The sequence below is a fragment of the Neltuma alba genome, unplaced genomic scaffold (assembly GCF_004799145.2).
Source record: "Neltuma alba isolate B1F8T4 unplaced genomic scaffold, ASM479914v2 tig00013325_pilon, whole genome shotgun sequence".
NCBI classification, from domain to species: Eukaryota; Viridiplantae; Streptophyta; class Magnoliopsida; order Fabales; family Fabaceae; genus Neltuma; species Neltuma alba.
The window spans coordinates 65,715-93,612 of record NW_021637599.1 but is presented as its reverse complement, the minus strand read 5'-3'; the positions used below and the strand labels follow the sequence as shown (position 1 = coordinate 93,612).

The 27,898-nt window shown below is 35.7% G+C and overlaps 3 protein-coding genes across 5 annotated transcripts; 2 read left to right on the top strand and 1 right to left on the bottom strand.

Annotated features, from left to right (window-relative positions):
- Positions 1-584: 584 nt before the first annotated feature.
- Positions 585-20,999, bottom strand: LOC114736284 (plant intracellular Ras-group-related LRR protein 6). Of its 3 annotated transcripts, XM_028924069.1 has the most exons (22): positions 20,988-20,999; positions 8,146-8,345; positions 7,847-7,910; positions 7,584-7,720; positions 7,378-7,464; positions 7,160-7,235; positions 6,700-6,774; positions 6,516-6,585; positions 6,326-6,403; positions 6,181-6,241; positions 5,978-6,056; positions 5,204-5,294; positions 4,682-4,742; positions 4,528-4,595; positions 4,359-4,429; positions 3,925-4,062; positions 2,991-3,095; positions 2,345-2,469; positions 2,159-2,255; positions 1,480-1,554; positions 1,045-1,100; positions 585-863 (listed from the first exon to the last, which is right to left on the bottom strand). In XM_028924069.1, exons 2-22 carry the CDS (start codon positions 8,208-8,210, stop codon positions 788-790), a joined length of 1,755 nt encoding a protein of 584 aa, XP_028779902.1. In that variant the 5' UTR covers positions 8,211-8,345; positions 20,988-20,999; the 3' UTR covers positions 585-787. The 3 variants fall into 3 exon arrangements, with proteins under 3 accessions (XP_028779902.1, XP_028779901.1, XP_028779903.1); XM_028924068.1 differs by lacking the exon at positions 20,988-20,999 and having other exon boundaries at positions 8,146-8,367; XM_028924070.1 differs by lacking the exons at positions 7,847-7,910; positions 8,146-8,345; positions 20,988-20,999 and having other exon boundaries at positions 7,378-7,480; positions 7,584-7,657.
- Positions 11,189-16,906, top strand: LOC114736285 (nuclear/nucleolar GTPase 2). The gene is made up of 11 exons (XM_028924071.1): positions 11,189-11,622; positions 11,831-11,964; positions 12,476-12,605; positions 12,744-12,904; positions 13,362-13,463; positions 13,569-13,673; positions 13,985-14,113; positions 14,330-14,470; positions 15,142-15,242; positions 15,376-15,433; positions 16,064-16,906. The coding sequence occupies exons 1-11, from the start codon at positions 11,385-11,387 to the stop codon at positions 16,469-16,471; spliced, it is 1,707 nt and encodes a 568-aa protein (XP_028779904.1). The 5' UTR covers positions 11,189-11,384; the 3' UTR covers positions 16,472-16,906.
- Positions 20,013-27,898, top strand: LOC114736286 (MLO-like protein 11). The gene is made up of 15 exons (XM_028924072.1): positions 20,013-20,854; positions 22,038-22,095; positions 22,227-22,462; positions 22,565-22,681; positions 23,479-23,539; positions 24,021-24,115; positions 24,452-24,526; positions 24,979-25,064; positions 25,377-25,426; positions 25,711-25,751; positions 25,987-26,157; positions 26,261-26,296; positions 26,629-26,696; positions 26,795-26,855; positions 27,108-27,898. The coding sequence occupies exons 1-15, from the start codon at positions 20,729-20,731 to the stop codon at positions 27,531-27,533; spliced, it is 1,707 nt and encodes a 568-aa protein (XP_028779905.1). The 5' UTR covers positions 20,013-20,728; the 3' UTR covers positions 27,534-27,898.

Below are 27,898 nucleotides of genomic sequence, written 5' to 3'. Positions count from 1 at the left end.
TTGGTTTTTTTCTCTTAGAACCCAAAAATTAAAAACGATTTAAGTAAAAACTCGTAATAAAAGGCACGAAGGTTTTAAGAGAATTCTTATTTGCTTAAAATAAAATATACCAATTCCACCCCAAAAAAAAAAAAAAACATAGCCAGGTAGGAAATATTATTAAATCAAATCTTTAAAGCCGAAGAATTAACTGTAAACACAGTCATCACTCATCATAGCGCCACAGCAGCTCAAGATTTTTTGGTCTATTCTCTAGTCATGATTCTGGCAAAAAGAAGGCAAAAGGAAGAAACTGGAAACGCGGTGGAATTTACCTAAAAGATTTACCTTACTCACAAGACTCGTCTTTATGGTTTTCTTTGGGAAGTAATTTGATGGTTATTTCAATCTAGAGGATATTATTTACGACAATCATTCTTCTGTTACCTAAATAAACTGTAGTTTTATGAGGGGCAATTCAGGAAAATTCTCATAAATGCTTCTCCAATCTGTTGTTTTGCTTCTTTTTTTTTTTTTTTTTTTTTTTTAAGAAAAAGGGGAACCATATGGAAGTTTTGCCTATATGAAAACACGGAGGTAGTAAGTGGGATAGTAACCAAAGCAATATGCTTTCGGTAACCATAAATAAAATTTTATGGTTTACAACCCTTCATACAGCAAACAAGTAGGGAAAAACACAGACTATGAGGCCGTGGGACACACAAATGGGAGTGTTGTTCAACAAACTACGTTCAAATGTTCCCACATAATCACAAGCACACCAGCATGATCGTCAAATGAAAAAGAACTATTGCTCTGGCAATTTGTCCTTCAAATATTTCAGAACACCTTTCGTTCCTTTATCCAAGATAGTCCTCCGAATGCTGACATGTAAGCAAAACAGAATTCAATATGAAGACGAGGTTGGCCAAGGAAAAAAAAAATACAGTGATAGAGATGTTTACTGTTATTAGATCATCAGTTACTTAACAAGGTTTTGTGTTAAACAGTTTGACATTCTGTTGACAAAAGATCTCCATTTTCGAAAAAGTGGCCGTGTCTTACCTTCTGAGAGGATTTCCATCGAGTCTCAATGCCTGAAGGCTTGATTCCAGCAAACCCTGATCATATCAATTTCTCAGAATACTGTAACGGACGAAAAAGTCTGGCGAAACAAGCCATGGGCTAAGCTAATGCACATGACCAAACAGCAAAGGATTAACTGGAGAATCAGTTCAAAATCATTCTTGAAAAGAGGGGCCAACAGAAAAGGGATAGAACACATCTAAAAAAATATGTACTTTATGTAACCCAAGAAGAAGTATCTACTTTTACTTTGCAAATATTTCTACTACTGCAGACGCATAGCACCAACCATTTTCAAAGTTCGTCTGAAAAATTACTTATGCGACGGTGATCATAGCTTGTTAAAACTAGAAAGAGCTGAAATTAAGATCAATAAAATGTACATACAGGGGAGGGAGGGAGTTTGTTTCTTACCAGTTCAGGGGGAACGACGGAGATATTATTATTAGATAGATCAAGCTCCATCAGAGAAGTGAGATTTTTGAACCCCTGAAAGCAATTTACGGGCAATAAAGGGCATTAACAGTTAAGATTTATCAGAGCGTATCATTTAGAGAAGCAGACGAGTTTTGTGAAGAAAGCGTCATCATTTGTAGAACTCAGCCCTATGAGGACAGTTGCAACATAATTGTTTGATTCCTAGCGTGATCATGCATGCCGTAAATTAATTGGCTATTCTTTGACACATGGCCCTGCTACAATACTCTAGTTCATCCATAAGAAACCCATTAACCCCTTACAGATGACTTATAAATTTGAGAAATCACAATAAGGTGCAGAGTTGCGAGAAAGACTTGACAAAAGAATGACAACTTTCCTTGACCAACATATTATATAGATCGAAATTTTATGGGCTCGCAGAACAAACAACCACATTGTCTGTCAATGAACAATATTCAATAACATAGTACAGATAAACAATTTGACATGGACAAATCAATGGGAATGATGTCAATCCAAAAGGCCAAAATAAAAGGTATTGGACTATAACCTAAAGTCACCATAAAAATATCAAGAACTTTGATGTCAGAATCACCAAGTGGCATATATATAACGACAATTTCTGTTTTGTACAAGGAAGATGGTATGTTACCGATGGGATTGATTGAAGGGAGTTTTGACTCAAGTCAAGGATTCGGAGTTGAGATAGCGCCAATAAATCTGAGGGAACTTCACTTAGTTGCATTCTTCTGTAATATTGTGATGCGGAAGTTAAACATAAGTACTCAAGAAGATAAAGGTGCATAAGAAATACAATTTTAAAGCTTCAATTGAACACCTGAGGTAAAGCTCTTGCAGATGTGGCATACTAGAGAATGCAGGACCATTTGGCAGTGAAGCTGCATTACCACTTAGATCAAGAATCTGAAGCACAGGCACAGTTTTGAAACCATCTGAAGGAATCTATCATTCAGGCAATAGATATGGTCAGTAATATCAAACTTTCAATTGGGATTTAAATCAGAACTTGCCTTTGGACAGAGAAATTACATCATTCCTCTCCTCGAGCACAAATATTTTGGATTGCACAGAGATCAGAAGAGATTTCTCTAAGTTATTTTCATTACACACACTGACTATGTCACTTCCATAGCATTAATTAAAAAATGAACTTCATAAAGTTTTAACATTATGCACTCGTTTCAATTAAGTTTCCTAGTCATGTGTGCCTGCGGGATTCACTGCCATGAGGAAAGAATAAGCATGCTGTGGAATTTTGAGAGAAAAAACTGCATTTTTTCATTAATCTGAAGAAAAATATACATTCCAATATATATACGGAGACAAAACTAGAGAATAAAGGCTAATGCAATCTAATAAAATTATACAAATATTTGCAATAAAAGTAAGATATTTCCACACATGCTGATCTTATTATTCATGTTTGCAAGAAAAAGAGTACAGAATTACTCTCAAGTCATTACCTGTCTGAGGGGATTGTTGTCCAGCTTCAAACAAGACAGGCTTGAAAGTGACTTAAGAATTGGACCGGGCCAATCTTTAATTTTATTCTGAGATAAAATCAGTGTCTGAAAAGTGTAAATACAGAAATGAATGAGTACAACAGTTTATAGATCTGCATTAGTTCATTTGATGATGACCAGCTGATCAGACTACCCTTATCCTAACATCAATCCAATAAAAAATTTTAAACAAGTAAATACTGGAGACAAATTTATCATCCACAGATTATCAACTTTCACTGAGACCCATAGAAAGATTTTTCCTATGCAGAATTATTTTACCTTATACCAAGAAGTTGATGATGCAAATACAAATCCCATATATATTTTCAGAGGGAAATTTAGACCCATGTCAATCATTATTGTTGAAAATTATCAAAGGTAAAAGATGAACATGATAGAAGTGACAGAAAAATGTGTCGGCAAAAGAAATTATAAAAGAGAGTGAAAAATCTGACAAAAAATAGATAATGATTGTGAAACTTCTGAATCAGTTCATAAGAACACACAGAACTAAACTCATGCAGTTTGGGGTCTGAAACTACAGTGCTTATAAAATTGATCGTGACTGATATTTAATAAGAAATCAAGTCACTGGTTACGATTGCATCGCAATTAAGAATTTCTCAAGCTTCTCTGCGTTCCTTTATGGAACATAGGGTAATGGAAGCAGGGTTGTCACAAATATACTGCAGACAATAAAGAATAGCACACATTGCCTCAGCTGCTGGCAATTATTTTGAGACCAATCTATGGGATCATTAGGTTTTTCAAGCACTTGGCCTGTCCTAACATTGCTGCAGTGTGTGTGTGTGTGTGTGTATCCAATACAAATTTATAAGGAATTTTCCAAGAGGTAATTTAAAGAAAGGATAACCATATAATAAAACTTCACCTGGAGGGATACACAAGAGGAGAGCTCCGATGGCAACTCCTCAATGGAATTTCTTGAAAGATTAACTTTTATTATTTCCCCTGATTCCCATATTTCTAGTGGAACGGCACTCAGCCCCAGCCCTTCCAAAGAAAGCTCCTGAATATCAGTCCAACAATAATTTAATGCTGATATTAATCATAAGCTTAATGAATCGAACAGTCTGCTATGATTAATTAAATTGGCAAAGACATGAACTTGGGCTTTGCGATACTTTTTTTTTTTTTTGGTTGCTTGATCACACTAAGCAACAAAAACCATGATATCTTTACATTTTATCAAATTTTATAATGCACGAAGTTATAAGAGGCAATACATTTGAAGTGGCAATAATTTTTAAGACAGATGATGAAGCAAAAAATGATTTAGTTTCTCTTTTTCTGAAGAGGCAATACCCTTGAAGTGATAGACAATCTGCTAGCATTTGCAATCATATCCTCTTTTGTCCTGATTGGAGATTCAGACTCTGCAGAAAAAAATTACAACATGATCTCAAGAATAAGACATATTTTTGCCCAAAAAGAATAAATACAGGTATAAGCATAAAATATATGCAACTAATACCTTCACCCTCCGAAAGTCTACTCCGAAGAAACCTCAGTAGTGCTGGCGTAGGTCCAGAGACTAATGAGCTGGGAATAAAAAGCATTAGCTTCTGGAAAACACTAGTAATTAAAACATTAAGCACTGACAAAATAGAGGTTACTAGGCCTTGTACCTTCGAAGAGTCCGCAAAGGATTGCCCATAAGCAAAAGTTTCCTCAAGGTAGTCATCTTGCCTAGGCCAAGTTAAAATATTAGGGTTGTCCCCCAAAAAAGTTAAAATATCTACGCAATTATCCCTTTATATATTTATCTGAGGTGGGTCCATAATGCTTCAAGTGCTTCAACACATAAACAACAGTATTCTGCATTAAGGGCTGAGGATGAGATTTACTCCAAGTTAAGATATTAAGATTTACTGTGGCTTATTGCTTTTGACTAAAGTTTTTGGAATAATATATTATCAGAGATGCTGCAAACTCTTGTTGCTTGTAAATTTTATCTGAGCACAGGTTTCCATTGGCTTACATGTTCTTTAACCAATCAGAACCAGAATTAATAGGAAGCCATATCTATGGTGGTAGGCACCCAAAACTCTTATTATATTTCTTTAGAAACTTAAACTTTCTGCTCTTGTAAGTCAACTAGAAGTTTTTTTAGATTAAATTCAAAATTGTCATAAATTTGGTAAACTTACCCAATTCGGCAGGTAAGCCACTCAATGAATTGTTCGAAAGATCTAAGACTAAAAGACCCAACTTGCAGGCCTCTACTGGATACTCCTTCAACTGCATTTCAATGACAAAAATATGAAATCGGATTAATAAGCTAGTATACAAAAGTAAGCAATGGTTGTGAACAGAGATCTGTTGATGGTCATCTTGCCTAAGCTAAACATGAAGGTTAAATCTGTCAGCATTTGCGGGTGTGTATATACTTTAGTTCATCTAAATCAATAAGTCAATGGCTCAAATTCTTCACTAAACCAGGTCATTTTTATGAGGTGTCACAAAAATGCAAAAGCCCATAAGACCAGTACATTGATGTCTATACATATACAATGTTAAAATCAATTCACATCAACCTAAATTTTAGGAACAAATTTTGACTTTCTCCTTTCATTTTTACAGTGATTATCCAACGTTACATGTAAGCTTTTTTATAGAATATTTTTGCAAGAAATTAACATGAGTTTTAAAATGCAGTTCAAGAATGAAGACATATTCTGAATGGAAACTCACAAACAAATCAGCTCAATAAACCAAAAGAGCTTCAAAAATAATGTTACAAAGCAGCTCAATATCTTCGCAAATCCAAGATAAGCCCCAATTAAAAATTATGAGCACAACACCAAACTGAGGACATGAAAGTGGTCACAATAATGCTATTTTTATGAGGGCAACCAAGCAATATGAAAAAAAGAGCATCTCTTGAAATAGGTTATAATAAATAAAATTTCAGTTCTACCTACCTGGTTAGAGTGAAGATCTAAAGTCCCCAGCCGTTTGAGTGTCCCTATCTCTGCTGGTACAGCAGAAAGGTTGTTATTCCTAAATTGATAATGAGTATCATATGTGTCAGAACTCATAAGTCTCGGGTAAGAGAAAATTAAACGCTTAAAATGATATGTTTTGATAATATGAAGTTTAGCCTCAGCATAAATTAGAATAGCACCCCAAATAAAACTCTGCAAGTGAATGGCAACCCATGATTGATGAAGGGATCGATGAGATTCCTGTACAAATGAATGCGTGATAATGCTGAGCCAAGATCAAAAGGGAAACCAAAATCATCTTGAACCTCTTGTTTAATAACTCACTGTTCTGATGGAGGTCAAGGCGAATTAGACGAGAAAGACCTCCAATGCTGACTGGTATGCCATTGAGCAAATTTTTTGCTACAAAGAGTGTGAAAAATGAGAGTATTTAACCAAACAAGGCATTTGAATAGTTTTGACATTATTTATTTATATCATATAGGTAATTAGATGGCAAAACAGAGACCCTTACATGCATTCAATTCAGTAAGCATGGTCCATGAAGAAATGAGGTTTTCAGGTATCACTGTTAGTTTGTTTCCCTGGAAAAAGGCAGAAGATGACATAATAAAAAATGCTCATTATTAAGATCATACACCTCCCCAAAGTAGAGTAAGTTGGTCATCCATAAAAAATATGCCATATTTTGGTAATACCTCCATGTCAAGCTTTGTCAATTTTGAACAATTTGATAAATCATCTGGTAAGCTGGCAATGAGGTTGTTTGACCCCTGGAATAAAAGTATCGTGAGCCCCATTTCATCAAAGAGCAAGCATAGAGGCATGCATGTATAGGATCAGCAAATAGCAAGCCTTTATGAGAGATTTTGATTCAAATACAAAGGCTGGGGGAAACTTGAGCGTACACCCCAAACACCATGTAATTCCATAATCTTTTAATTGCAGGGGTTAATAGCTGCTAATTACAATTAATATAGGCACCAAAATATAAACTCTCACAACAAAGCCCTCTCTCTCTCCATATATTCGTTGAGAAGAATAAACCAGATACCATTTAGAAAATTAACTCACAAAAATCTTATTTGATACCACAGTTGGAGCAAAATGACATAACCAATGTACACACTCAGCATTTTTGGCAAGATAAAGTATCACCTTCAACTCTGACAATTCTATACATTGGCCAAGCGAGCTGGGAAGCTCCTTCAGTTGATTGTTAGAGATATCAAGCCTAAACAATCATTGCAAAGCATGTTAACTAGGGGGAGCATATGCATAAATAGAGGAGTACAGAGGGGATGAAAAGAACATTAGCATGCTTATTTAAAAGGAAAACAGATGGCAAAAAAGAGTAAGAAGAAATAACAGCGTACTTAACAAGTGATGCTGCCGATCCAATTTCCTCAGGTATTTTATTAATCATATTGAACGAAACATCTAACAACTTCAGCTGAGGTAGCCTGTCAATTGGATAATTTATTTGGAAATCCAAGATGAGTTGTGGTATTACTGAAACTGCAATGCTGCATATATCTTGTGTATGCGTGTTTGAAGACATAATTGACAGATAAAAACTCACTCTCCTATTGCAGCCGGAAGCTCAGAGAGTCTGTTGTGGGTAATGTTCAACACAGTTAGTGAGATTAAGTTTCTAAGATCTTCCTTTAATGATTCAATATCATTATGAGCCAAGATGAGTTTTTGGAGATCCACGGCCTGTAAACATGATATAAAATATCAGACCACTTCATTTACATGTCGAAGTATCAGTTAGCATTATCTATCGAGTGTATCAAAGCAGCTAAGCTTCAAGAAAAACAAAGCTAGAGCGAAATGCACTACCTCCCACCACTTATCATCCTGCCCACCCCCCTCCAGATTCCGGTACACCTCATTCGGAACTTCCCTGAATTTGAAACACATCAATGCGTAAATGACCAAAAGGGTGAAAACCATGGTGATCCCAGGTTAGTTTAGCAACAGAATCGCTCAGCAAGGGAAAAAAACGTGCTTTTGCTCAACAATTTCAAGTCACGACTACGATTAGCAAAAATGGAAGCAAGCCGAATTACTCTGGTGATCAGTGTAACTGCCATAAGGAATCGATAGAAAAGGAAACAAAATATTAAGAGAGGACTTGCCTGAGCGAGCGATTTGAGAGGTTGAGGGAACCAGAAGCTTTTGCAACTTTTAGCAGCCGATCCATGGAGGAGGCTCTGGTACATGCAACGCGGTGAGTTTATCCAGATCCCACACAATGGTGATGGAAGGAAGGTGATGCAGTCGGGTAGAGAAGATGATGATGGGCTGTTCGGTTGTGTAACAACATCAGATGTTGCATCTCGCAGAGAATTTATCACTAGAACATCACCTCAATTCATCTTTCGGGTGGCATATAAATTCAAAACCTCAACTCTCTCTCTCTCTCTCTATATATGTGTATATATTCAGTAACTCTGGCAGAAAAATGAACATAAGCTTATGTTAATATTTTGCACGGTGAGGAAATGTCATCAATAAGTGTGCAATTCAAAATTAAGTTTTAAAGTCAATTCATCTAAGTTGACCAAAAAAACTCCATTCGTATGAACTTAGCTTGTGTTGATATCTTCCCCATTGACAATGTAAATATGTTTGTAACGCACTATGTAATCGTATAAATTCATTCATAAAGTGCTATGTGGATATATTGTCCCAAAAAAATGCGGTGAGTACGCCTCAATATAGCCATCATTCTTACATTTGCATGATTCAAATCTATTTATCTCGTGTGGGGGTACCTGCAAAAGATCATGTCAAATTATTAAAGTCATAAACAACGTAAATTATATCAAAATTTATATGAAGCTTAATGATACAAACCTGTGTTTGTCAAGGTCCAATATTTCTCATACCCGCCAAGAATATAACAAAAGAACAAAACCATCTTACAAATAAATAATTGTGTTTCACACAACTATCGATTTAGTTCCCTAATGTTACTTTTCGCAAAAAATTCTTTTAGTAGTCATGTATACTCTGCAAGTGGAAGTTTGATTTTTTTTCACTTCTGTTGTCCTGAATAAAATTATAATGACTTGCAAATAATAAAAAGAAAATAACTTTTCTTACACAAAATACCACGAAATAATAATTCTTGGCGTAAAAGTCCCACGGAATAGTCAGTTACACTCATAATCAATTATAAAGGATTACTGAAATTAGGAGGGTGTTTGGATACTATAAAAAGTGCTTTTTAAAAGCATTTTTTCACAAATTGAGATAAACTCTTCGACATATTTATTTTGTATACCATAAAAATATTTTTAAAACCACAGTTTTAATTACACCTATACGCCCCTTAAATTGCATACTGGGCACTAATGGGGGTTGGGTTTAGAAGAAGGGATTAGTTCCTCACAATGTGGCGAATCAGGATTTGAATCTGGAAGAAGTGTCCATATTTAATATCCGATAGTGTCTCAAATAGGATTGCTTCCAATAGGAAGATACCCATTTGTTAAAAAAAAAAATTGCATACTGGGCGCAACCAATCACTCTCTCTCCACGCAACATATGTAGGGTCCGTTTGGATCAGCGATTGGAAAAGTAGCTTATAGAGAAGTGAAATTGGATAAAAGCTAAATTGGATAAGCTGAATTGTGTTTGGATTAGAGTTCAGAAAAGCTATATTGCAAAAATGAGATTGGTAAAAGGTTGTTTGGATTGTGATTGAGTAAAAGTAACTTTGGTTGTAAAATGACCAAAATAGATATGAGTTTTAATAAATAATGAAACATAATTAAAAAAAAATAATTTCACATAATACAATGAAATTAAAATAATTTAATATGAAGAAGTCATAAAAAATATTTTAAATATAAAGTGAAACATGAAAAAATAAAAGTATATTTTTAGGAGCATATTTAAAAATAAAAATATATTTCTAACTTATTCATTACTTTCAACTAATTTTAACTGATATTTTATTATCTACAAATTAGTTATTTGAGACTTATAATAAGAACCAAAAGAGGTAATAAATTTTTTAACTTTTTTTCTCTCCATATTTCAAAAGCTATAAGTCATAAGCTGTTAATTTTAGCTTATAGCTTATTGTAGCTTTTCAGAGAAAAGCCCGATTGCAGAAAAGCTGATCCAAACAGACCCATTATGTCAATCGAGCTTATAGAGCTTATAAGCTCAAAATAAGTGATGCCAAACAGGCACGTAATTTATTAATGTCCAGCAAATTGCATTATTTCGCATTATTAGAGGGCATATAAGCAAATAATTACAGAACAGCCAAGAACATAACACCTGTTATAACTCATAATAGGCTGGATTTGAGTAAAGGAGGACTAGATCTCAAATAAATGGGAGTCTAGCACCACCACAGCCTAATTGCGCTGCTCTTCACATTCTTAATGTTGCTATTTCTTACTTTTAAATAAATACACCACTCTAATGATGAGATTAATCAAAATCAAAACTTTAAATTAAACACAGCGTCCAAAGTCACCAAATTTTTAATATATAAAATAATAATTATTTTTCATGCTTTTATTAATTAATGCTATAACATTTTTTCTTAAATTAACTAAGCAGGACTTGCGCCAGGGAAAAAAAAAAACAAAGCAGGACTCTACGAGCTGGGCTGGTTGGGCGTCAGCCCAATTATTAGGCAAGTCTATTTATTTTTCATAGAATAATTAAATTTTGGGCCAGAAAAAATTCTTATTTCCAAAGTTGAATTAGTGGCCCAATATCAAGATGAAAAACATTCGCATTAAAAAGGCAGGGCGGGTTGGGAATGGCCGCCCAATTTCAAGGGCAAAAAAAATCCTGAAATTTGATTATAGTAAAATTGTCATAGGTCTCTATTTATATTTTTTAAATTTCTGGATTTTTAATTGTGATTTCTTCTAAAAAAAAAAAACTATATTAAAGCTAGCAATATTAATTTTTATAATTTTATTAACATTTTTACTCCCTTTGCAAGATTTAATAATATTAATAGAGTAAAATTAAAAATTTAATTAAGAAAAAAGCACATAAATATTAGATTAAAAATTTAAAAAATATAAGTACCTCTAAAATAGTTTTTCCTTGCAAAAAATAAAATAAGGGGGAAAAAACGGTCGCTCAAATTTCTCAACTAAAACCTAAACCCTAATTTCTAACTGCCGCTATTGCTTTTGGCGGCAGCGCTTGACAGTTTGCTTATTGCTTCCACCTAGCCTCGCCGATCTTCTCTATTTCCTCGAACAGTTGCTATTCACCCGTATCAGAAGCAAGCTTCTGGTCTCGCCTCTTTCTCTGTTCCCCCCCATTTACATTCTGATACGTAGATTCTGATTTTCCACCTTTTTCCTAGTTCCCACTGCATAGTTGAGTGAAGATGACAAAGAAGAAGGAGAAGAAAGTGAACGTGTCCGGAAAGCCAAAGCACTCACTCGATGCGAACAGGAGCAATGACAAAAAGAGCTCTTCAAATTCGCGTAGCGCCGCTACAGTGCGGCGGCTTAATATGTACAATACAAGACCCGTGCGGGATCGTAAAGGGAAAATCTTGAAGAACGAGTTTCAATCAAAGGACTTGCCAAGTACACGAATTCAACCCGACCGCCGATGGTTTGGTGAGTTCTATTTTACAAAATGACCCAAAAATTGCAGATTTCATCCTCAAATGTTGTTTGGCCAAAAAAAAAAAAAGCTTCATATCTTCATATTAACACCCTTGCTTTTTGTTTTGGGTGAGCGGGAAATGCTAAAGTCATAGTATCGACAGCTTATGGTGTTAGTTTACTTATAATTTTGTAGTAATTTTTATGGCATTATTTGTAGGAAACACTCGGGTTGTAAATCAAAAGGAGCTTGAATTTTTCCGTGAGGAGCTTCAAAATCGCATGTCAAGTAATTACAATGTCATATTGAAAGGAAAGAATCTGCCCATGTCTCTCCTGAACGATCAACAAAAGGTTTGTTTACTCTCTCGAATCCTTTTTGACCCTTCTGACAACCAAAAGAAGAAAGAAAGAAAGAAAAGAAATTTATTGGAATGTTATGCTTTTTTTTATGCGTCATTAATATTCCACACGTGCAATTTTATTGCCTAGTTATAACTATGATGTCGGGATGTAATATTGGGCATTATACGAAGGCCGTGTTTTACTAGTTGAATGCAAAATTTACTTTTGAGATAGGTTAGATTGAAATATCTTGAATTGGTTGCTTTCCGGTTTTTCTTTTCTTTTTTCTATCTGTGCGTATATATGAACAAAAAATGCTGTGATTTAACTATATGGTACACCTAGTTGTAAGTTACAGTTTAGAGTGCTTTCCCCTAAATAGTCCAAAACAATATATTTATTGAAGGCAGTAATGTTAATACATTAACGTTATTTAGCAAATGTTCAGTGGTGATTACAAGTATCGTTATAGGAGAAGCTGCTTAATTTTGCCGTTATTTTTTTTTTTTTTTGGGTATAGCAATCAAGAGTTCACCTTCTTGATAGAGAGCCTTTTGAGGATGCATTTGGACCTAAGACTAAAAGGAAGCGCCCTACCTTCTTGGCAGCAGATTATGAATCTCTGGTAAAGAAAGCTGATGGTTCTCAAGGTAAATAATAATTTATCTGTAAGTTAGTTTTTTTTCTAAGTTTGCTGCCAGTGTACTTAGCATTTAACTTTTATCAGTTATCATGTTTGGTTTTTTTACTCAATTTATTCAATTGACTCTACTGCTCTCACCTTGCAGATGCTTTTGAGCAGAGGTATGGTGCTAGTGTATCTGCGGAAGGTGATGGTGATGATGGGTTTAGGGATTTAGTGCGGCATACAATGTTTGAAAAAGGTCAAAGTAAACGTATATGGGGTGAACTCTACAAAGTCATAGATTCTTCTGATGTTGTTGTCCAGGTAAAATCTATTTTAGTGCTTGGACTATTGCGGGATATTAACATTCTGTGTCTGCATTTATTGGTCATAATGCACACTTGTCCTCTGTAATTCTTTTTGCCCCATTAGATTATGTACTTTTGTATGAGGGTCAAGAAAAGCCGCTTGTAATGGGTTTTTCCACTGTGAGTCTACTTTTTGTGAGCGAATTGCAAGTTCTAGAGAGTAGAGACTTCGTTTGCTTTGTCAATGTGATTTTTTTGGTATTAAGAAGTTTGTTGTTGTGGTAATGCAAGAAAAGCATCAGATGAATGGTTATTGCTTTGTTTGGCAACATTTTCTGTGATACCTGGTTGTTAATGTTGGAAAGGTCCATGATAAAGCACTTTTCTTTTTAGTAAAAAACCTTTCTGAGACCCTTTCGCTCTTCCATCTTATCATCTTTTCCCATTGAATATGTTGGTGTATGGTTTTGCAGGTTTTAGATGCAAGGGACCCTCAAGGCACAAGATGTTACCATTTAGAGAAGCATTTGAAGGAAACTTGCAAGCATAAGCACATGGTTCTTTTGCTAAACAAGGTTTGTTGTGGTATATTTGTGTGCTTGGCTTATTTATTCATTTTTCTTTTTTGACGTTGATATATTTTAATATTTTCTAAAATATCAATTCCGTAAATTTCTTAGTGCGATTTAGTTCCTGCCTGGGCAACAAAGGGGTGGCTTAGAGTTTTGTCAAGAGAGTATCCTACTCTAGCCTTCCATGCAAGTATTAACAAGTCCTTTGGAAAGGTATTTCTGAAATACTTGACTTTCTTTGTTGCGTTCGGTTTGTGTAAGTTTATCTGCCTCCTAGGTGTGGTATAACACATGTTAACTTATGAAGAATGAGGCGAATTTAGTTGAGGTTGTACCACTGATGGTGTAACAGGAGACAGGCATGGTCATTCATCACATGGCATTGTGTGTTTATGTGTGGAAAAAGGGGCATTGTGTTTTAGTTATATTTGTTATTGGTCATTTTGAGAAATGTTAGGTTGCTGTGGTAACAAATCTTTCTTTCCTCTCCCTTAACCATATTTTTTATTGGTCATTGTGCTTAGGGTTCACTTCTGTCAGTTTTGAGACAATTTGCCCGATTAAAAAGTGACAAGCAAGCAATTTCCGTTGGATTCATTGGATATCCGAATGTTGGGAAGTCTTCAGTGATCAACACATTACGTACAAAGAATGTAATAAATCTTTCTTTTTTCCTACTTCTGAATTTTTTGCTTCCACTTTTATTGATGGGGGAGTATGTTTGCAAAAGAAACCAAAGTTTGTGTGCATGCAGCAGATTGCTTGCTTGCTGTTGAGGAAATTAAGATCATTCTATGGGATTCTTTTTTCATTTGGAGTAAACATCTTACTATGTTAATTGACCTATATGTCCGCAATTTGTGCCAAAGGTCTGCAAGGTTGCTCCGATTCCAGGGGAAACAAAAGTCTGGCAATATATAACCCTTACAAAGAGAATCTTTTTGATTGACTGCCCGGGTGTTGTTTATCAGAACAATGACTCTGAAACAGATATTGTGCTGAAGGGTGTGGTATGTTGTCTATCCCTACTTTTTTTTGTGCTTGGGTTATCATTGATAAGAAATAGTTTGTTCGAGCTGCTTCTCATTATTTTATTACTGCTTTGCTTTTGATGACTACTTATTTACTTTGCAATCTCATGCTTTTGTATTTGGGTCTAGTCTCCTATCGGCATCTTGTTTCCACTGTCCTTAGCATAACAATTCTGGAAGTTGAAGTCATGACTTCACCCAAATTCAAGATTCCAAGAATAGCGATTGTTGGTCGTCGTGAAACTGAAAGAATAATACATGTTTGGAATCAAGATTCCGAAATGACCCATTGCTGTCCATTGTGAAACTGAAGGAATAATAGATGGTTGGAATCATGACTTTTTGGTCGGGGCACTACCATGCAAGTGGCACAAGTGACTGACGAATGTTACTTCTATGTGTTGGTTGATCAGGATGGATATTATTGATGCCACTATAAAAATTGCTTGCATATGATGGTGTTGGTATCCCATCTTGATTAATGAAGCCCAGGATTATGTAACTAGTCTTTATGCTTTTTTGGCTTGTTGCTTTTTCAATGGTTCGTTCATTCTCTTGCGTGCCCTGATAAGGTCACGTGACTTTTTATGTTTACTAGTTCTCAGGTATGTTATTATGTTTACCCTAAGCATGCTGAGATTTGTATTTAGGTACGCGTGACAAACTTGCAAGACGCTTCAGAACACATAGGTGAAGTTTTAAAACGTGTGAAGAAGGAGCATTTGGAAAGAGCATACAAGATAACTCAGTGGTATGGTCCTTTATATTGTTGCTATTTGTTTTGGTTCCCTGATATCTGCTCCTTGTTTTAAATGTAAATCACTTTATGCATGGTTGTGGACTTAAACTCTGTAGGATTAACTGCAACTTGCTCTTTTTTTCAGGGATGATGAGAATGATTTCCTAGTTCAGCTCAGCAAAGCTACTGGCAAACTCTTAAAGGTACATGTCTAAAATAGGGGGGAAGTCTTATATTTAAACAACCTATTTATAGTCAAATACCTGGAAGGCCTTTTAGCCCAGCATTGTTTTCAAAGCTGATAATCAGCAATACCCATTTATGCAAGCTTTCCTTTATATAAATTAAAAGAAGTTTGGTCTCTGTCACACCCTTCTGAACGAGTTTTTATTTTTATTTTTATTTTATTTTTTAAAAACTAATTCTCTCTTCAATTTATCACGAATTATTGCAATATCTATGATCTCTGTATCTTCGTGCTTCAAGTGTCACTTATCCAAGAAGAAAGAGGCGCATTTGGGTTCCAGCAGCTCAGCATCCCCCCCCCCCAAAAAAAAAAACTCTTTTTATTTTGTACTCCTCCGATTGCAAAAATGAGTCTTATATTTAGGATTGAATTAGTATTATTTTTGAGTTATTTAGGTTGGCCTACCTTAAGTTCTGCTGAACCTAAAAATCGTCCCTTCTATTTTGGAAAATGTACACAGAGCTCTTCTAAAACAAAATGATACCCTGTGCTCTAGCCCAATTGAACCCCCCCCCCCCTCCAAAATAAAAACGGTCGTCTCTGCTACCCAAGGGCATATTTTTACAAACATTATGGCTGTATCCAGGGTGGTGAGCCAGACCTGATGACTGCAGCTAAGATGGTACTTCATGACTGGCAGAGGGGCAGGATTCCCTTTTTCGTTCCCCCACCACGTAAAGATGATTTACCTGAGGAGGAACCCAATGTTAATGGTGTAGATGTCGATACTGGTGTTGACAGTGATCAGGCATCTGCAGCTTTTAAAGCCATAGCAAATGTTCTTTCATCTCAGCAGCAAAGAAGTGTACCTGTTCAGAGGGATTTATTTAGCGAGAATGAGTTGGAGGAAGAGACTGCGGACCAACTTCCCAACACCCAGGATAGTATAGATGAAGAGATTTCAACTCCTAATAGTGACTCGTCTGAGCGAAGTCCAGTTCAGCTTGGACTTGGATTGAATGCTGATGAGCAGGTTCCAACTAACGAGTCATAAAATCCTCATCCTTTTCGTCAGTGTTCTATGCCCACCTTTTTGTCAGAGTTGAAAGAGGGCATTCTTAAATCGTGGGACGATCCAAGGCATTGACACTTGAGATGAAATACATCGCATTTGCTCGAGGTATTCTAAGGTGTTGGCCCAGTTTTGGTCATATAACTTAAGTTTCATTCTTGTTATATTGAGAAAAGAGTAAATTAACGGAGGTCTCTGAGATTTCCCATTTGATGTAGATGATAATCGGAGCAGATTTTATTCCTGTGTTTTTTGACCTGCAAATTTCTTGCCTCATGAGCTGAGATTGTATGTGATTGTTACTAATTAGGGCGGTGAGAGTTCAATGCATGTAAGGGTTTTGTAGTTCGGATAATTCATCACTATACAGTAAGCAATTTAATATTCTATAAGGTATTCGTTTTCTGAAACATGAAAGAATGTGCTTACATATGTATATGTGTTGATGTTTTCATGGGAAGATCAATACAACTATACAAGGATCAATTTTAAATTTTATACATTAGTCGCCTCAATCTCAGAATATTTATACAAGATGTATTTCATTAAAGGGTGTTTTATCAAACCATGATTTTAAAAATGTGGAGGAGGTGAAAAAGTATTTTTTAAAAAAACTTTTGATAGTTGTCAAACACCTTTAAAAACAAGTTAACTTTTTAAATTCAAAAGAAATCACCTCTCCCAAACATACCTCTGTTTACGTTTTTACCAATGCATGATCATGTAAGCAGAAGGTTTTCTTCACCATCTCTCATTTTCTAGAGCCTTAAGCCATCAAAATGGGTGTTGTCTCAGTCCCAAATTAAGGGTTTGTTTAGAATAACAATTTTGAAAATAGCTTTTTAATTATGATTTATTATTGAAGTAAGTACACTTTCGAATCCAAACAAGCGCTAAAATGATAATGGACCCTGCTTATTAAAAGCCTCACCTAACGCTTCTTACAATGTCATGTCGGGAATGGCCAAAACCAGTCCTCATAGCTGGCCTGACCCATAGTTCCTTCTGCAATTGTGGTCTCTGTACATGGAGTTTGGTAGCCTAATAGATTTAGGACTCACAAAGCAGGCGAAAATTAAAAAAAAAAAAAAACAAATAAAACAGCTCCAGGTAATATTGTAGAGGATCACGACGAGCAAGCCAAAAAGCTGAGGGCCCGTCCGCCTGACCATTTGAGGAACAGCAGGAAAAAGTGTTCTAAGTTTGAAACAGCCTGGCCATGATTATCGATTGCACAATAATGTTCTTACAAGATACAGTACGATAAAAAGATTTTGTCCACCGGAATACCCCAAAACCATAAAGTACTTACCCCTCCCCTGAAAAAGCTGCAAAGGGGGAAGAAGACTGACGCTCCGGCTAATGCACGCGCACACAGAACTAGATTCTCTTTTGTTTTCACTTTGCAATGTAAGTAAAGAAAAATACTTATCTGTTATATTGTTATTTAATTAACAGTATTCAAATTATACCCAGGTAATAATATTTTTTTTAATTTCAATTTTTCGTACTTTATATTCTGTGCATCGAAAAAGACCGAGAATCTTTCAACTTTCGCTTTCTTTTTGACCAAACACCTCATTAAAAATGGGAATTTTGAGCGTTGAATCTTCATCTGTACCCTCAATGGTTCCCCGTAGGCTATATAGGCATAAACAAAAGCAACGAACTCTTCTTTATGGTTTTCTTTGATTACAAATTCTCAGTACAAAAAATTTGAAGAAAGAATTATAAGGAGGCAGTGAGAAAAGAAAATAATTATTAAATTTTTTTAATAACAACCTAACAATGACAAGTTTTAAAATAAAAAATATAATTTCTGATATTTGTTTTATCATTATTTTTTCTCCTGAGATCTAATTATAATTCTCCCAAACTTACCTATAAGAACACCCAAATTGCCATTTACTGAGCTGCAAAGAGGTATTCAGAGATAGATATCCAAGATTGCGACTCTGCGAGCTTGTTTATCTCCCTCCTCACAAGAAATTTTATATAAAGAATCAATATAGCGGCGGCGCGCTAGCGACAATTTTGGTATACGTTGGCACTTCAAGCAGGTGAACTAATGGAGGTGTTATTATCTTCATTCAAATAATCCTCAAAACCAACAGAAAAGGGATCATTCTTGTCGGCGTCCTGAAATTTGGTGCCAAACCAAAAGTTTCATAATTGGTCATTATCTCCTTTTGGCTTCGCTGTAGAAGTTGAATGTTGCACATGACCATCACTTACAATCGATAATCAGCGTATGATGTTTAACTCATCCATTATAGTACTTAGTAGTGTTTTTCTTTTGCCTAACCTGTACTCTTCCACCCTCCCGATGCTCCATGTTTCTTACTTCTTTTAGTGAATTTCCGTCTCTGGGTTAACATTCTTGTCTTGATCCTTGAAAAAAGTTGGCCAAAAAGAACATGTTTGAAAAGGACCATCATTTGACCTGGCGGCAGTTATTCATTTCCTGCTAAATTTAATTCCCTTCCAGTAGCACTGTTGGCTCGCTGGAATATGCCAGTGAATCTGATGACGAAGCCAAAATGTAAACTTTCAAAGATACAAATGCGTATATTTTTTTGAAAACAAGAAATTATGAAATGTTTATTCTTCCCAGAATCTTCTTGTATTTATGCAATTGCTTGTTCCAAAAGAAAAAGTGCATAATTATGCAGTTGCAAAGCATCAGTGAGAACTTGGTACTTTACAGAGAAGGATAGTTATGACGAAGGACAATTACCTGGTCTTTAATTTAAAAAAAAAAAAGATTTAACAAACATCCGTGGCCAACAGTGAAGTAGTTAGTCAATCTAGCAAATAAACAATAGAAAATGTCTTTCCTTTTAATTAAGCTGACAATGTTTCGAGACATGGACTATTTTCATCCAAATTGCAAGTGCATTTTAAAATTTTTAACATCGAAGTGTTTTTAGTAAAAAAAAAAAGTAATTCTGTTTGTAAATTAAGGATAGGATAAGCCATGTAGTGCCAGGGAAACCAGTCTAATCATTAAGAAGTCGAAATCGAATAAATGTAAAATAAGAAAAAAAGTTACAGGATCTCACAGTCTCATGTCCCGCTACAGCTTCGTTGACAATGCCACTATGCAAGTGGGATGTAGAAGAAGACAGGAAGTAACAGAGAAACACGTGTTAGCTGCATGAAGATTCGTTTTTTTTTTTCCCGATCCAATCCTTTATTCGGTTATATATTATATTGTTTAAGATGGCTAGATTGCTAGAAATATGCGAGTTTGCACGCATCTCTCTGGCACAGGGAAAGAAATAGAAGGAAAAGATATTTGCATAATGCAGCTGGAAATGACGTGTTTTGCCTCTTGCAGCTATGTGGGAAACTCTGGGGATTATAAATGAGTATGTGTGACCGATGAACTGTATTTTATGTTGTGGATTCGGGCACTGAACTCCGAAGTCGTGGCACAGCCAGATCTCTTCTCTTGGCTTTATCTGCAGTACATTAATACAGCTTCTACTCTTACTGTGATTGCTGGTAGTGTTGGAGGTGAAGTATTAATGCGTGGGATATGGAAAAAAGCTGAGACCTTTGAAGTCGGATTTGAGAGTGCATGATTCTGGTCGGCTCTTTCGATGGAGAAGATCCGAGATGAGCTTTTTTTCAGAAATGTGAGCTGAATTTGTATCTGGGTTTGGCCAAAGAGCTCTACTCAGATTCTAGAAGGGCAGAAGAAGAGGAAGATAGATGTGCGTGTAAAGCTTTCCGGAGACGAAAAAACTCGCTTTTCTTTAGAGGAAACAATCACGCAGTTTCCTTTTGCCCCGTATCATATTGGAGCAAAAGCTGTAGAGCAATTTCTTTTTCTCCCTCCCTTCAGAGATTGTCGGTCTTGGTGTACTCTCCTCTAGTAGACGCAATATGCAGTGAAAAGAACACCTTGTTTCTAAGGAGAAGTAGAATGGAAAAGGGTAATCAGCGAAGATGTTGGAAACTCTAGAAGCTTCCCTTTGGACCCCATCCATCAGTTTGTTGTATTTTAGTATGTAAATTAGGCGCTTAGGCCATTATTTGCTAATATTCGTTCATCGAAGATACCAGCATCAAGATTTTCTATTCGTAGACTCAGGATCATTCCAGGGTGCAGGTTGATGGTACACTGTAACAAGAGTTCCCTTTTTTTTCCCCAAATAGTCTGAACGTTGATCTTCATTGAGACCTATAGTTTAGGTCCATTGAAGTTTTGATCCGTGGTTGCGATAGTTCAAAATGGCAGAAAACGAAGAACAAACACGATCATTGGCCTTGACTCCAACATGGTCCGTTGCTACTGTGTTGATGATCTTTGTCGTTGTTTCTTTACTTGTGGAGCGCTCCATTCACCGGTTAAGCAATGTAAGTAGCACTACCATCTTTGCTAAGTTTTGGTGGGTTTTGATGCGTGTCCAAAATGCGGCAGAATTGCAATTTATGTGAGCTTGCTGAACTTATAATGCATATGGCCATATCAAGTTTGCGTTGCTCTAACTGATGAAATTCAGGGGAGGAATAATGACTTTTTGGGAAATTTGTTTGATTGCTGCAAGAAACTTCATTCATATATCTGATATGTCTGAATATAGTTATCTGGACGTTTCAATAAGGCATCTCAAGTTCAAGATACAATTTCGTTTCCTTTTGTTCCCTAAGCGCCTCGCTGCTCTGACCTTTTAATCAAAGTCTAAGAGAAAGAGTCATAATTTTGATTGTGTGTTTAAAACACTAATACGCTTTAAAGACTTTGATTTGTTGTTTAACTTCTACAACACAGTTCTAAGAGGCTGCGACTTCTTACTTTGGTGCTTGCTGCTGCATAATTACTCGTATGATGAATGGAAGGCATAAATATGCATAATGCTGGTACAGATAACTAGGCATGACTAAGTTCTTTAAAATATTCCATCTCCAACCTACATTTTTCGTACTTGGAGGATCTTCGTGTGCCTGGATATTGTCAGGTCCTAAACATTCCTGACATGTAAGTTGGTAATAGTATATTTGTATTTCACCACTGAGTTGGGAGTTTCTTCTGAAATATGGTCTTTTGAGCTTAAAGATTGCTGTCAAGTAGTTAGACCATAAAATACACCCCCCTGCTTTCCACTTAAGAGGACCTTAAGTATGAATTTTAGGCTTGATATCTTTTTTGGCATTGTCCATGTTAACCCCCCCCCCCAGTTGAATAATCATTGTATAGCTTTCATATTTTGCCATATGCTAAAAAGTATTCATTATGTGTGAACAACATTCAGTTTTGCTTTGTCATTCTCTGTTGTCATGGTCCCAAAGAAAAAGTGAGGACGGGGTATTGGGTAGAATGAATAATATGGTATGAAGTAGTTGCTACTTTTGAAAATTTTTGGGTGGTAAACCAGATTCTTAAGACATGAGCATTTGATCTTGGAAGACTATGGCTAAATCACTCAGATGATTCACATTCTAGTGGAAGCAGAAATTTAAAAGCAAATTTATGCTTTCTGACCCTGCTATCAATGCCCTACTGGAAGGCTTCGGATTGAATTTTTTTATGTGGTTGCAGTGGCTACGGAAGACTAATCGGAAACCATTGCTTGCAGCTTTGGAGAAGATGAAAGAAGGTACCATCCATTAAGTTCTACTAGCAAACATTTCATATATGAACAAGAAGTTTTTCCCGTCAAGATGATATTAACCTCAGGCTTTTCTACACTCTGCTAATTCTGCACGCCATTTGTATTTCAATCTTCAGAGTTGATGCTTCTTGGATTTATATCACTTCTATTAACAGCTACCTCAAGCATAATCGCTAATATATGCATTCCATCAAAGGTCTACAATAGTGCCTTTGCTCCATGTACTAGATCTGAGATTGATGAAGAAATCGAAAATAATGGCTCCCAAGAACGTAAATTATTGATGTCTTCTAGTAACTCACACTTACTTAGGCGGATATTGAATGGTGTCAATCGGAACTCCTGCAAAGAGGCATGACCGTTTCCCCTTGAATGTTTTAGTTTTGTTATAATCAGCTATTACTATTTACTGTTTCAGATTTTTATGGGGCAATATGGGATTTATGTTGCACAGGGTTACGAACCATTTGTTTCATATGAAGGTCTAGAGCAGTTGCACAGATTCATTTTTGTCATGGCAGTAACACACGTATCTTACAGTTGCCTAACAATGTTGTTGGCAATCGTAAAGGTGAGAAATTGTTAATCGTAAGTAGCTCAGGCCTGATTGATGCACATTTATCATTCTTGTAAAATATAGGATAAATATTAAATTTCTGTTTCAATATGTTTTGATTTGCCATCTTTAATCTTCTTTTGCTCAATATAGCAATGATATATAATAAAGTTGAGTCCTTCTACACGCAGCAAACCTATATTTTCTTCTGCTGTCATTTTCTAGAAACAAACCATATTACTTTAGGCTAACCAAATAAATTAAGTTGAAGAGAATGATCATATTCTTCATATTGAACAATTAAATTTCTTGCACCAAAAAATTTCTCTAAGACGAGCATATATGATATCTGAAAGTATATAATAAACATGATATGCATTGAAGTTTATAAAGAAAATATAATTACGTCTGATATACAACCGAGATCATACCTGTTAATTTTGAAGCAATATATGAAATGCGCATAATTGTCATACAAAACTGAGAACTAATTATCTTTTACTTATTCATATTCTAAGTAGCATACCATATTCATTTATATCACTGTATCATATTCAAGTCAGATTTCATGCTTACTTGACCGACATATGCTATACATCCTCAACAACATTTATTACATACTGGACTCTATTGATTAGTTAAACACTTGCAATCTTGTCTAACTGTGCCATTCCTCTGTCCTGGCATCCAACCTGGAAACTGAAGTTTTTCATTTAGGAAATAGTGTTGCATACCCAGCATGCTAACACAAGTTGCTATTATTTTGGATATTTGTTGGGCAAAGTAAGTAACAATGTAATAATTCAAAGCAGATTCACAGTTGGAGGGTGTGGGAAGATGTGGCTCATGTTGATCGGCATAATGTCTTAGCTGGTAAAACCAATATCTGCTTATTAAGCTCCTTCTCTCCCCTGGTTTACTTTAATTCTTCTTTTTCTATGTCCATGAACAATATAATCCTTCTCGCCTATGTACTTCTCTTCTTCTCTTAATGAATTATCATAAACTGATAAACCCATATCGGACTTCCAGAACAGCAAGGATTTTACTCATTATGCCGTGTAGGGTTGCAAATTTACAGTATGAAACCAATTTTCCTTGATCCTAAAATTAGTTCCATAGTTTTTTAGAGCCTGTGTTGTCTTCTCTGTGTTAATGTTAATGACATTCTATCTTCTTTGGATTGAAGAGGAGATCCTATATCTGCTGAATTCTCATAGACCTACAAGACAAGCAATTTGCACATCCAAAATAAAAACCACTCAAGGATGAATGGTTTATTGTTTATGGTATAAAGAAACTATTTTCAAGAGGATACCCTTTTTTTATTACTGTTATTATTATGTTGCTACAGAAGTCACAAGAGAGAAGACACTGCAAAGGCAATCAACCTTTGTCAAAGTTCATACATCAAATCCATTGGCCAGAAACAATATTCTTGTCTGGGTGGTAATGACTGTCTACTGAATTATGCTTTGTTGCATGGTAGCCCAAAGTATACTAGGTTCTAATGATTCATGGATATTGGATACAAGAATCTCTTACACCTGTCATTTGTTTCTGAGACCATACTTTCTTTGCAAATATCCTTTTTTTTAAAAAAAAAAAAAAAAGAAACCCTTATATTCTCTGTATTTTGATTCTGCATGTGATTCTTTTGTACCAGTTTTGTCTCAACAAACTTATCTTTCAAAATGTTGGATGTAAGAAATCTAGGTTCTATTTTGATTCATTAAGTCATTATAGCTGGAAGTCTACCTAACTTCAAGTTTAATTTCATTGCAGACATGTTTTTTCCGACAATTTGGGCATTCTGTTGTTCGTGCTGACTATCTTACTCTCCGCAAAGGCTTCATCATGGTAACTGTCTAATGATTTAGATTAAAAGCTACTGTACATGGTCTTATCTTGTGTGTTTCAAGTGAATCCTTGTGCTGTATTTTCTGAAATATATATTGCCAATATGATATGTAAACACTTGTCTCACTATATGCTTAAATCCACAAACCAATTACAAGCCTATATCTTTTTCAAAATAACTTGAAGGACAAAACATTAGATGTTGAAATTTCCCCTCATTCTATGTTCTAAAGGGGCACTTAGATGTGCTATTATACTCGTGATGGTCATGAATTTGTTCAAAGTATTATTTTGCTTTGGCTCTCTTCTTTCTAATTTGTAGTTACTTGGGCTCAAGTGTGTCTTTTTTCTTTTTCCGTCATCATCTATCACTGAAACTTTATGTTAGCTTTCTTGTTAGTATATTCTATTTTGAGAATGTTTACTCAGTATGTTTCCTTTCTTCATGGCAGAATCACAATCTCTCATTCAAGTATGATTTTCACAGCTATATGATTCGATCAATGGAAGAGGAATTCCAAAAAATTGTTGGCGTGAGGTTAGTAATTTTGCATACTCATTATTCAGCCATTATTATTTTCTGCAGCTTGGTGATCATAAGTCCTGGCAATTGGTCACTGTTCATCCGGCACATTGTACATATTTTTGTTGTAATGCGCATGGTCTTAATTTCTGGGTGCAGTGTTTATTTCCTAAATGTTCTAACTTTTATGATCAAGAGTTATAGCTAGAAATCACTTTATGGGTGAAGGAATGTGTCTTTGATTCTCTATATACTAATGCTTTTCTTACAATTTGATTCTTGTATGGAAGACATAGTTAACATTTCTGTACGCAAAATCTCTTGCAGCGGCCCACTCTGGGGGTTTGTTGTTGCTTTCATGCTTTTCAACATTAAAGGTATGACCTCTTGTTTGAAAGCACGATGCGAAGCAACTTAGTTTCTTTTTTACATGAATTTTTACAGCTCCCCTCCCCTGGCGGTGGGGGGAACCAGGAAAGAAAACCCTTAACGTCCCCTCTGCTAGAAAAAAAACAGAAAAATATCCCTCTTATGGATATTTCTCTTTGGTCAAATCTTCCACTTTACTGTTTTTGTTTTACGGAATTCCTTGAATCATTTTAGTCAGATTATATCTAATTTTGGATAATTCTTATGTTTAGTGTTATTTGGTCTCTGACAGGATCTAATCTCTATTTCTGGATAGCTATCATTCCTATTACTGTAAGTTAGATTTCTTATTTCCCTTCTCTCTTTTTCTTATTCATGAGCGCCCATTTCATATTCTATCCTATTCATTCACGTGTTTGATGGCCTGACTTTCTTAAAGTGTTAGGCTGTGTGCATAAAGAGGGTTTGGATCCTATCATCTAAAAACTTCCCGCGTCAGAAATGATGTATACACAAATTTTAATTACGTGTTATGTTAATTCTATCATGTGTTACGTGTTCCTCACAGCTGGTTCTTTTGGTGGGAACAAAGCTCCAGCATGTCATTGCAACCTTGGCACTGGAGAACTCAGGAATTACTGGTTTTTTACCCGGAACTGAGTTGAGGCCTCGTGATGAACTTTTCTGGTTTAACAAACCTGAACTTTTGCTGTCCTTGATCCACTTTATTCTCTTCCAGGTCAGCAATGGTCCGTCTACATTTGCAATTACTATTTAGTTACTAAAGTTTGTTATCAACCATCAGCTGCTGATGAGCACCTCTTTGATTTCCTTGTTTGCAGAATGCATTTGAATTGGCTTCGTTCTTTTGGTTCTGGGTATACTTTCTTATCCATATTAAGATTTAGGGTCTAGGCCTTGGAGTACAAGAATAAGGAGTAACCGTAGTTACTCTTTTTAGCTGAACTTGATAATGGTAAAACTCTCATTGGAACAAGATAGCAGACCATAACAAATAAATGAATAAGAACAAAGGCTGATGTTCGTGCACTTAGATAATAATGGCTACCCTTTTTTTAGGTGAACTTAGATATGCTAAAGCACTTATGGGAACAAGATAGCGGACGTGAGAAATACAGAGAAAAAAAGAACATTTACATTTTTCATGTTCTCTTCCTTCAGTTGATTGAAATGTCCTTTTTAACTGCAGTGGCAATTTGGGTACAATTCCTGCTTTATTAGGAATCATCTCCTTGTGTATTTAAGGCTAATATTGGGGTATGCAGAAATTTATTTTATGACAATGATACCGTTAACGTGGATGATGTTAAATTATTTACATGCTCCTTTTTCTTTTCTTGTATGTAACCCCATAGGTTTGCGGGACAATTCCTCTGCAGTTATAGCACCTTGCCTCTTTACGCACTAGTAACCCAGGTAATATTATATGCAATGCAAATGTTCAAAAGCATTTTTCTGATACCATAGATCGCGTCAACTCAAGCAGAAGCTGTATGATTAATAAGGTTAATGAACAGTGATAGTTGTCAACTAGGAGAGTGGCAAAACAACTAGTGACAACAATGAGTTGACTATTGTTATGGAAATATGATTGATGGTTTAAAATCTGCTTAATGTTGGTTGAGAAGTCTGATCACATGAGTGGTAACATTCCCTTGCTTGTTGCAGATGGGAACAAACTATAAGGCTGCCCTGATTCCACATAGGATAAGGGAGACAATTCATGGATGGGGGAAGGCAGCTAGGAAGAAGAGAAGACACGGTATGTTCACTGATGATTCCACCATACGTACTGATGCGAGCACAGTGTTGTCTGTCGAGGAAGATGATCGCTTAATGGATGTCCCTGACACTGCCACTGGTACCGAAATAGGAATGCAGCCAGTAACTGCTTCTGCTGCTTCCCCATCGCCCATTGCAAATGAAACTTCGAGTAGGGCTGCCACCCCACTCCTTCGCCCCTCTGCTTCAGTTTCTTCAGCAGTAAGGTTCAATTTCAGTGCAGAAACAATCACAAGATCCTCTTCTATGCCAAGTAGCAGAGAAATAAAAATGAAAGAAAACTCCTTGAATGAAGAAAAGGAAACTAGTTAGATGTTGCTGGGACTGTGGCTTTTTTAAGATTCTCAGAAGATACAAGGGGGCTGCTTATTTTCCCGTTTGATTATATCTCTCATCTTTACTTGCCATAAAGTGCCAAGAAAAAGGAGAAAGAATGCAATCTCAATTTAACGGCGGAAGTTGCTCAAAGGTGTTTCTGATTGTAACCTAAAAGAAAAATAGAATATACCCACACAAAAAAAAAGTTTATATAGTTGGAAATGCTCTGTAGTGTGTTATTATTAAAAGTTTTTCATATGTAATACTGCATCAGTAAACCTCTCAAAACAAGACTAAAATAACCATGTATAACTATGAATTCCCTTTCAAAGAAGTCATTACGTGGAATTATATTTTAA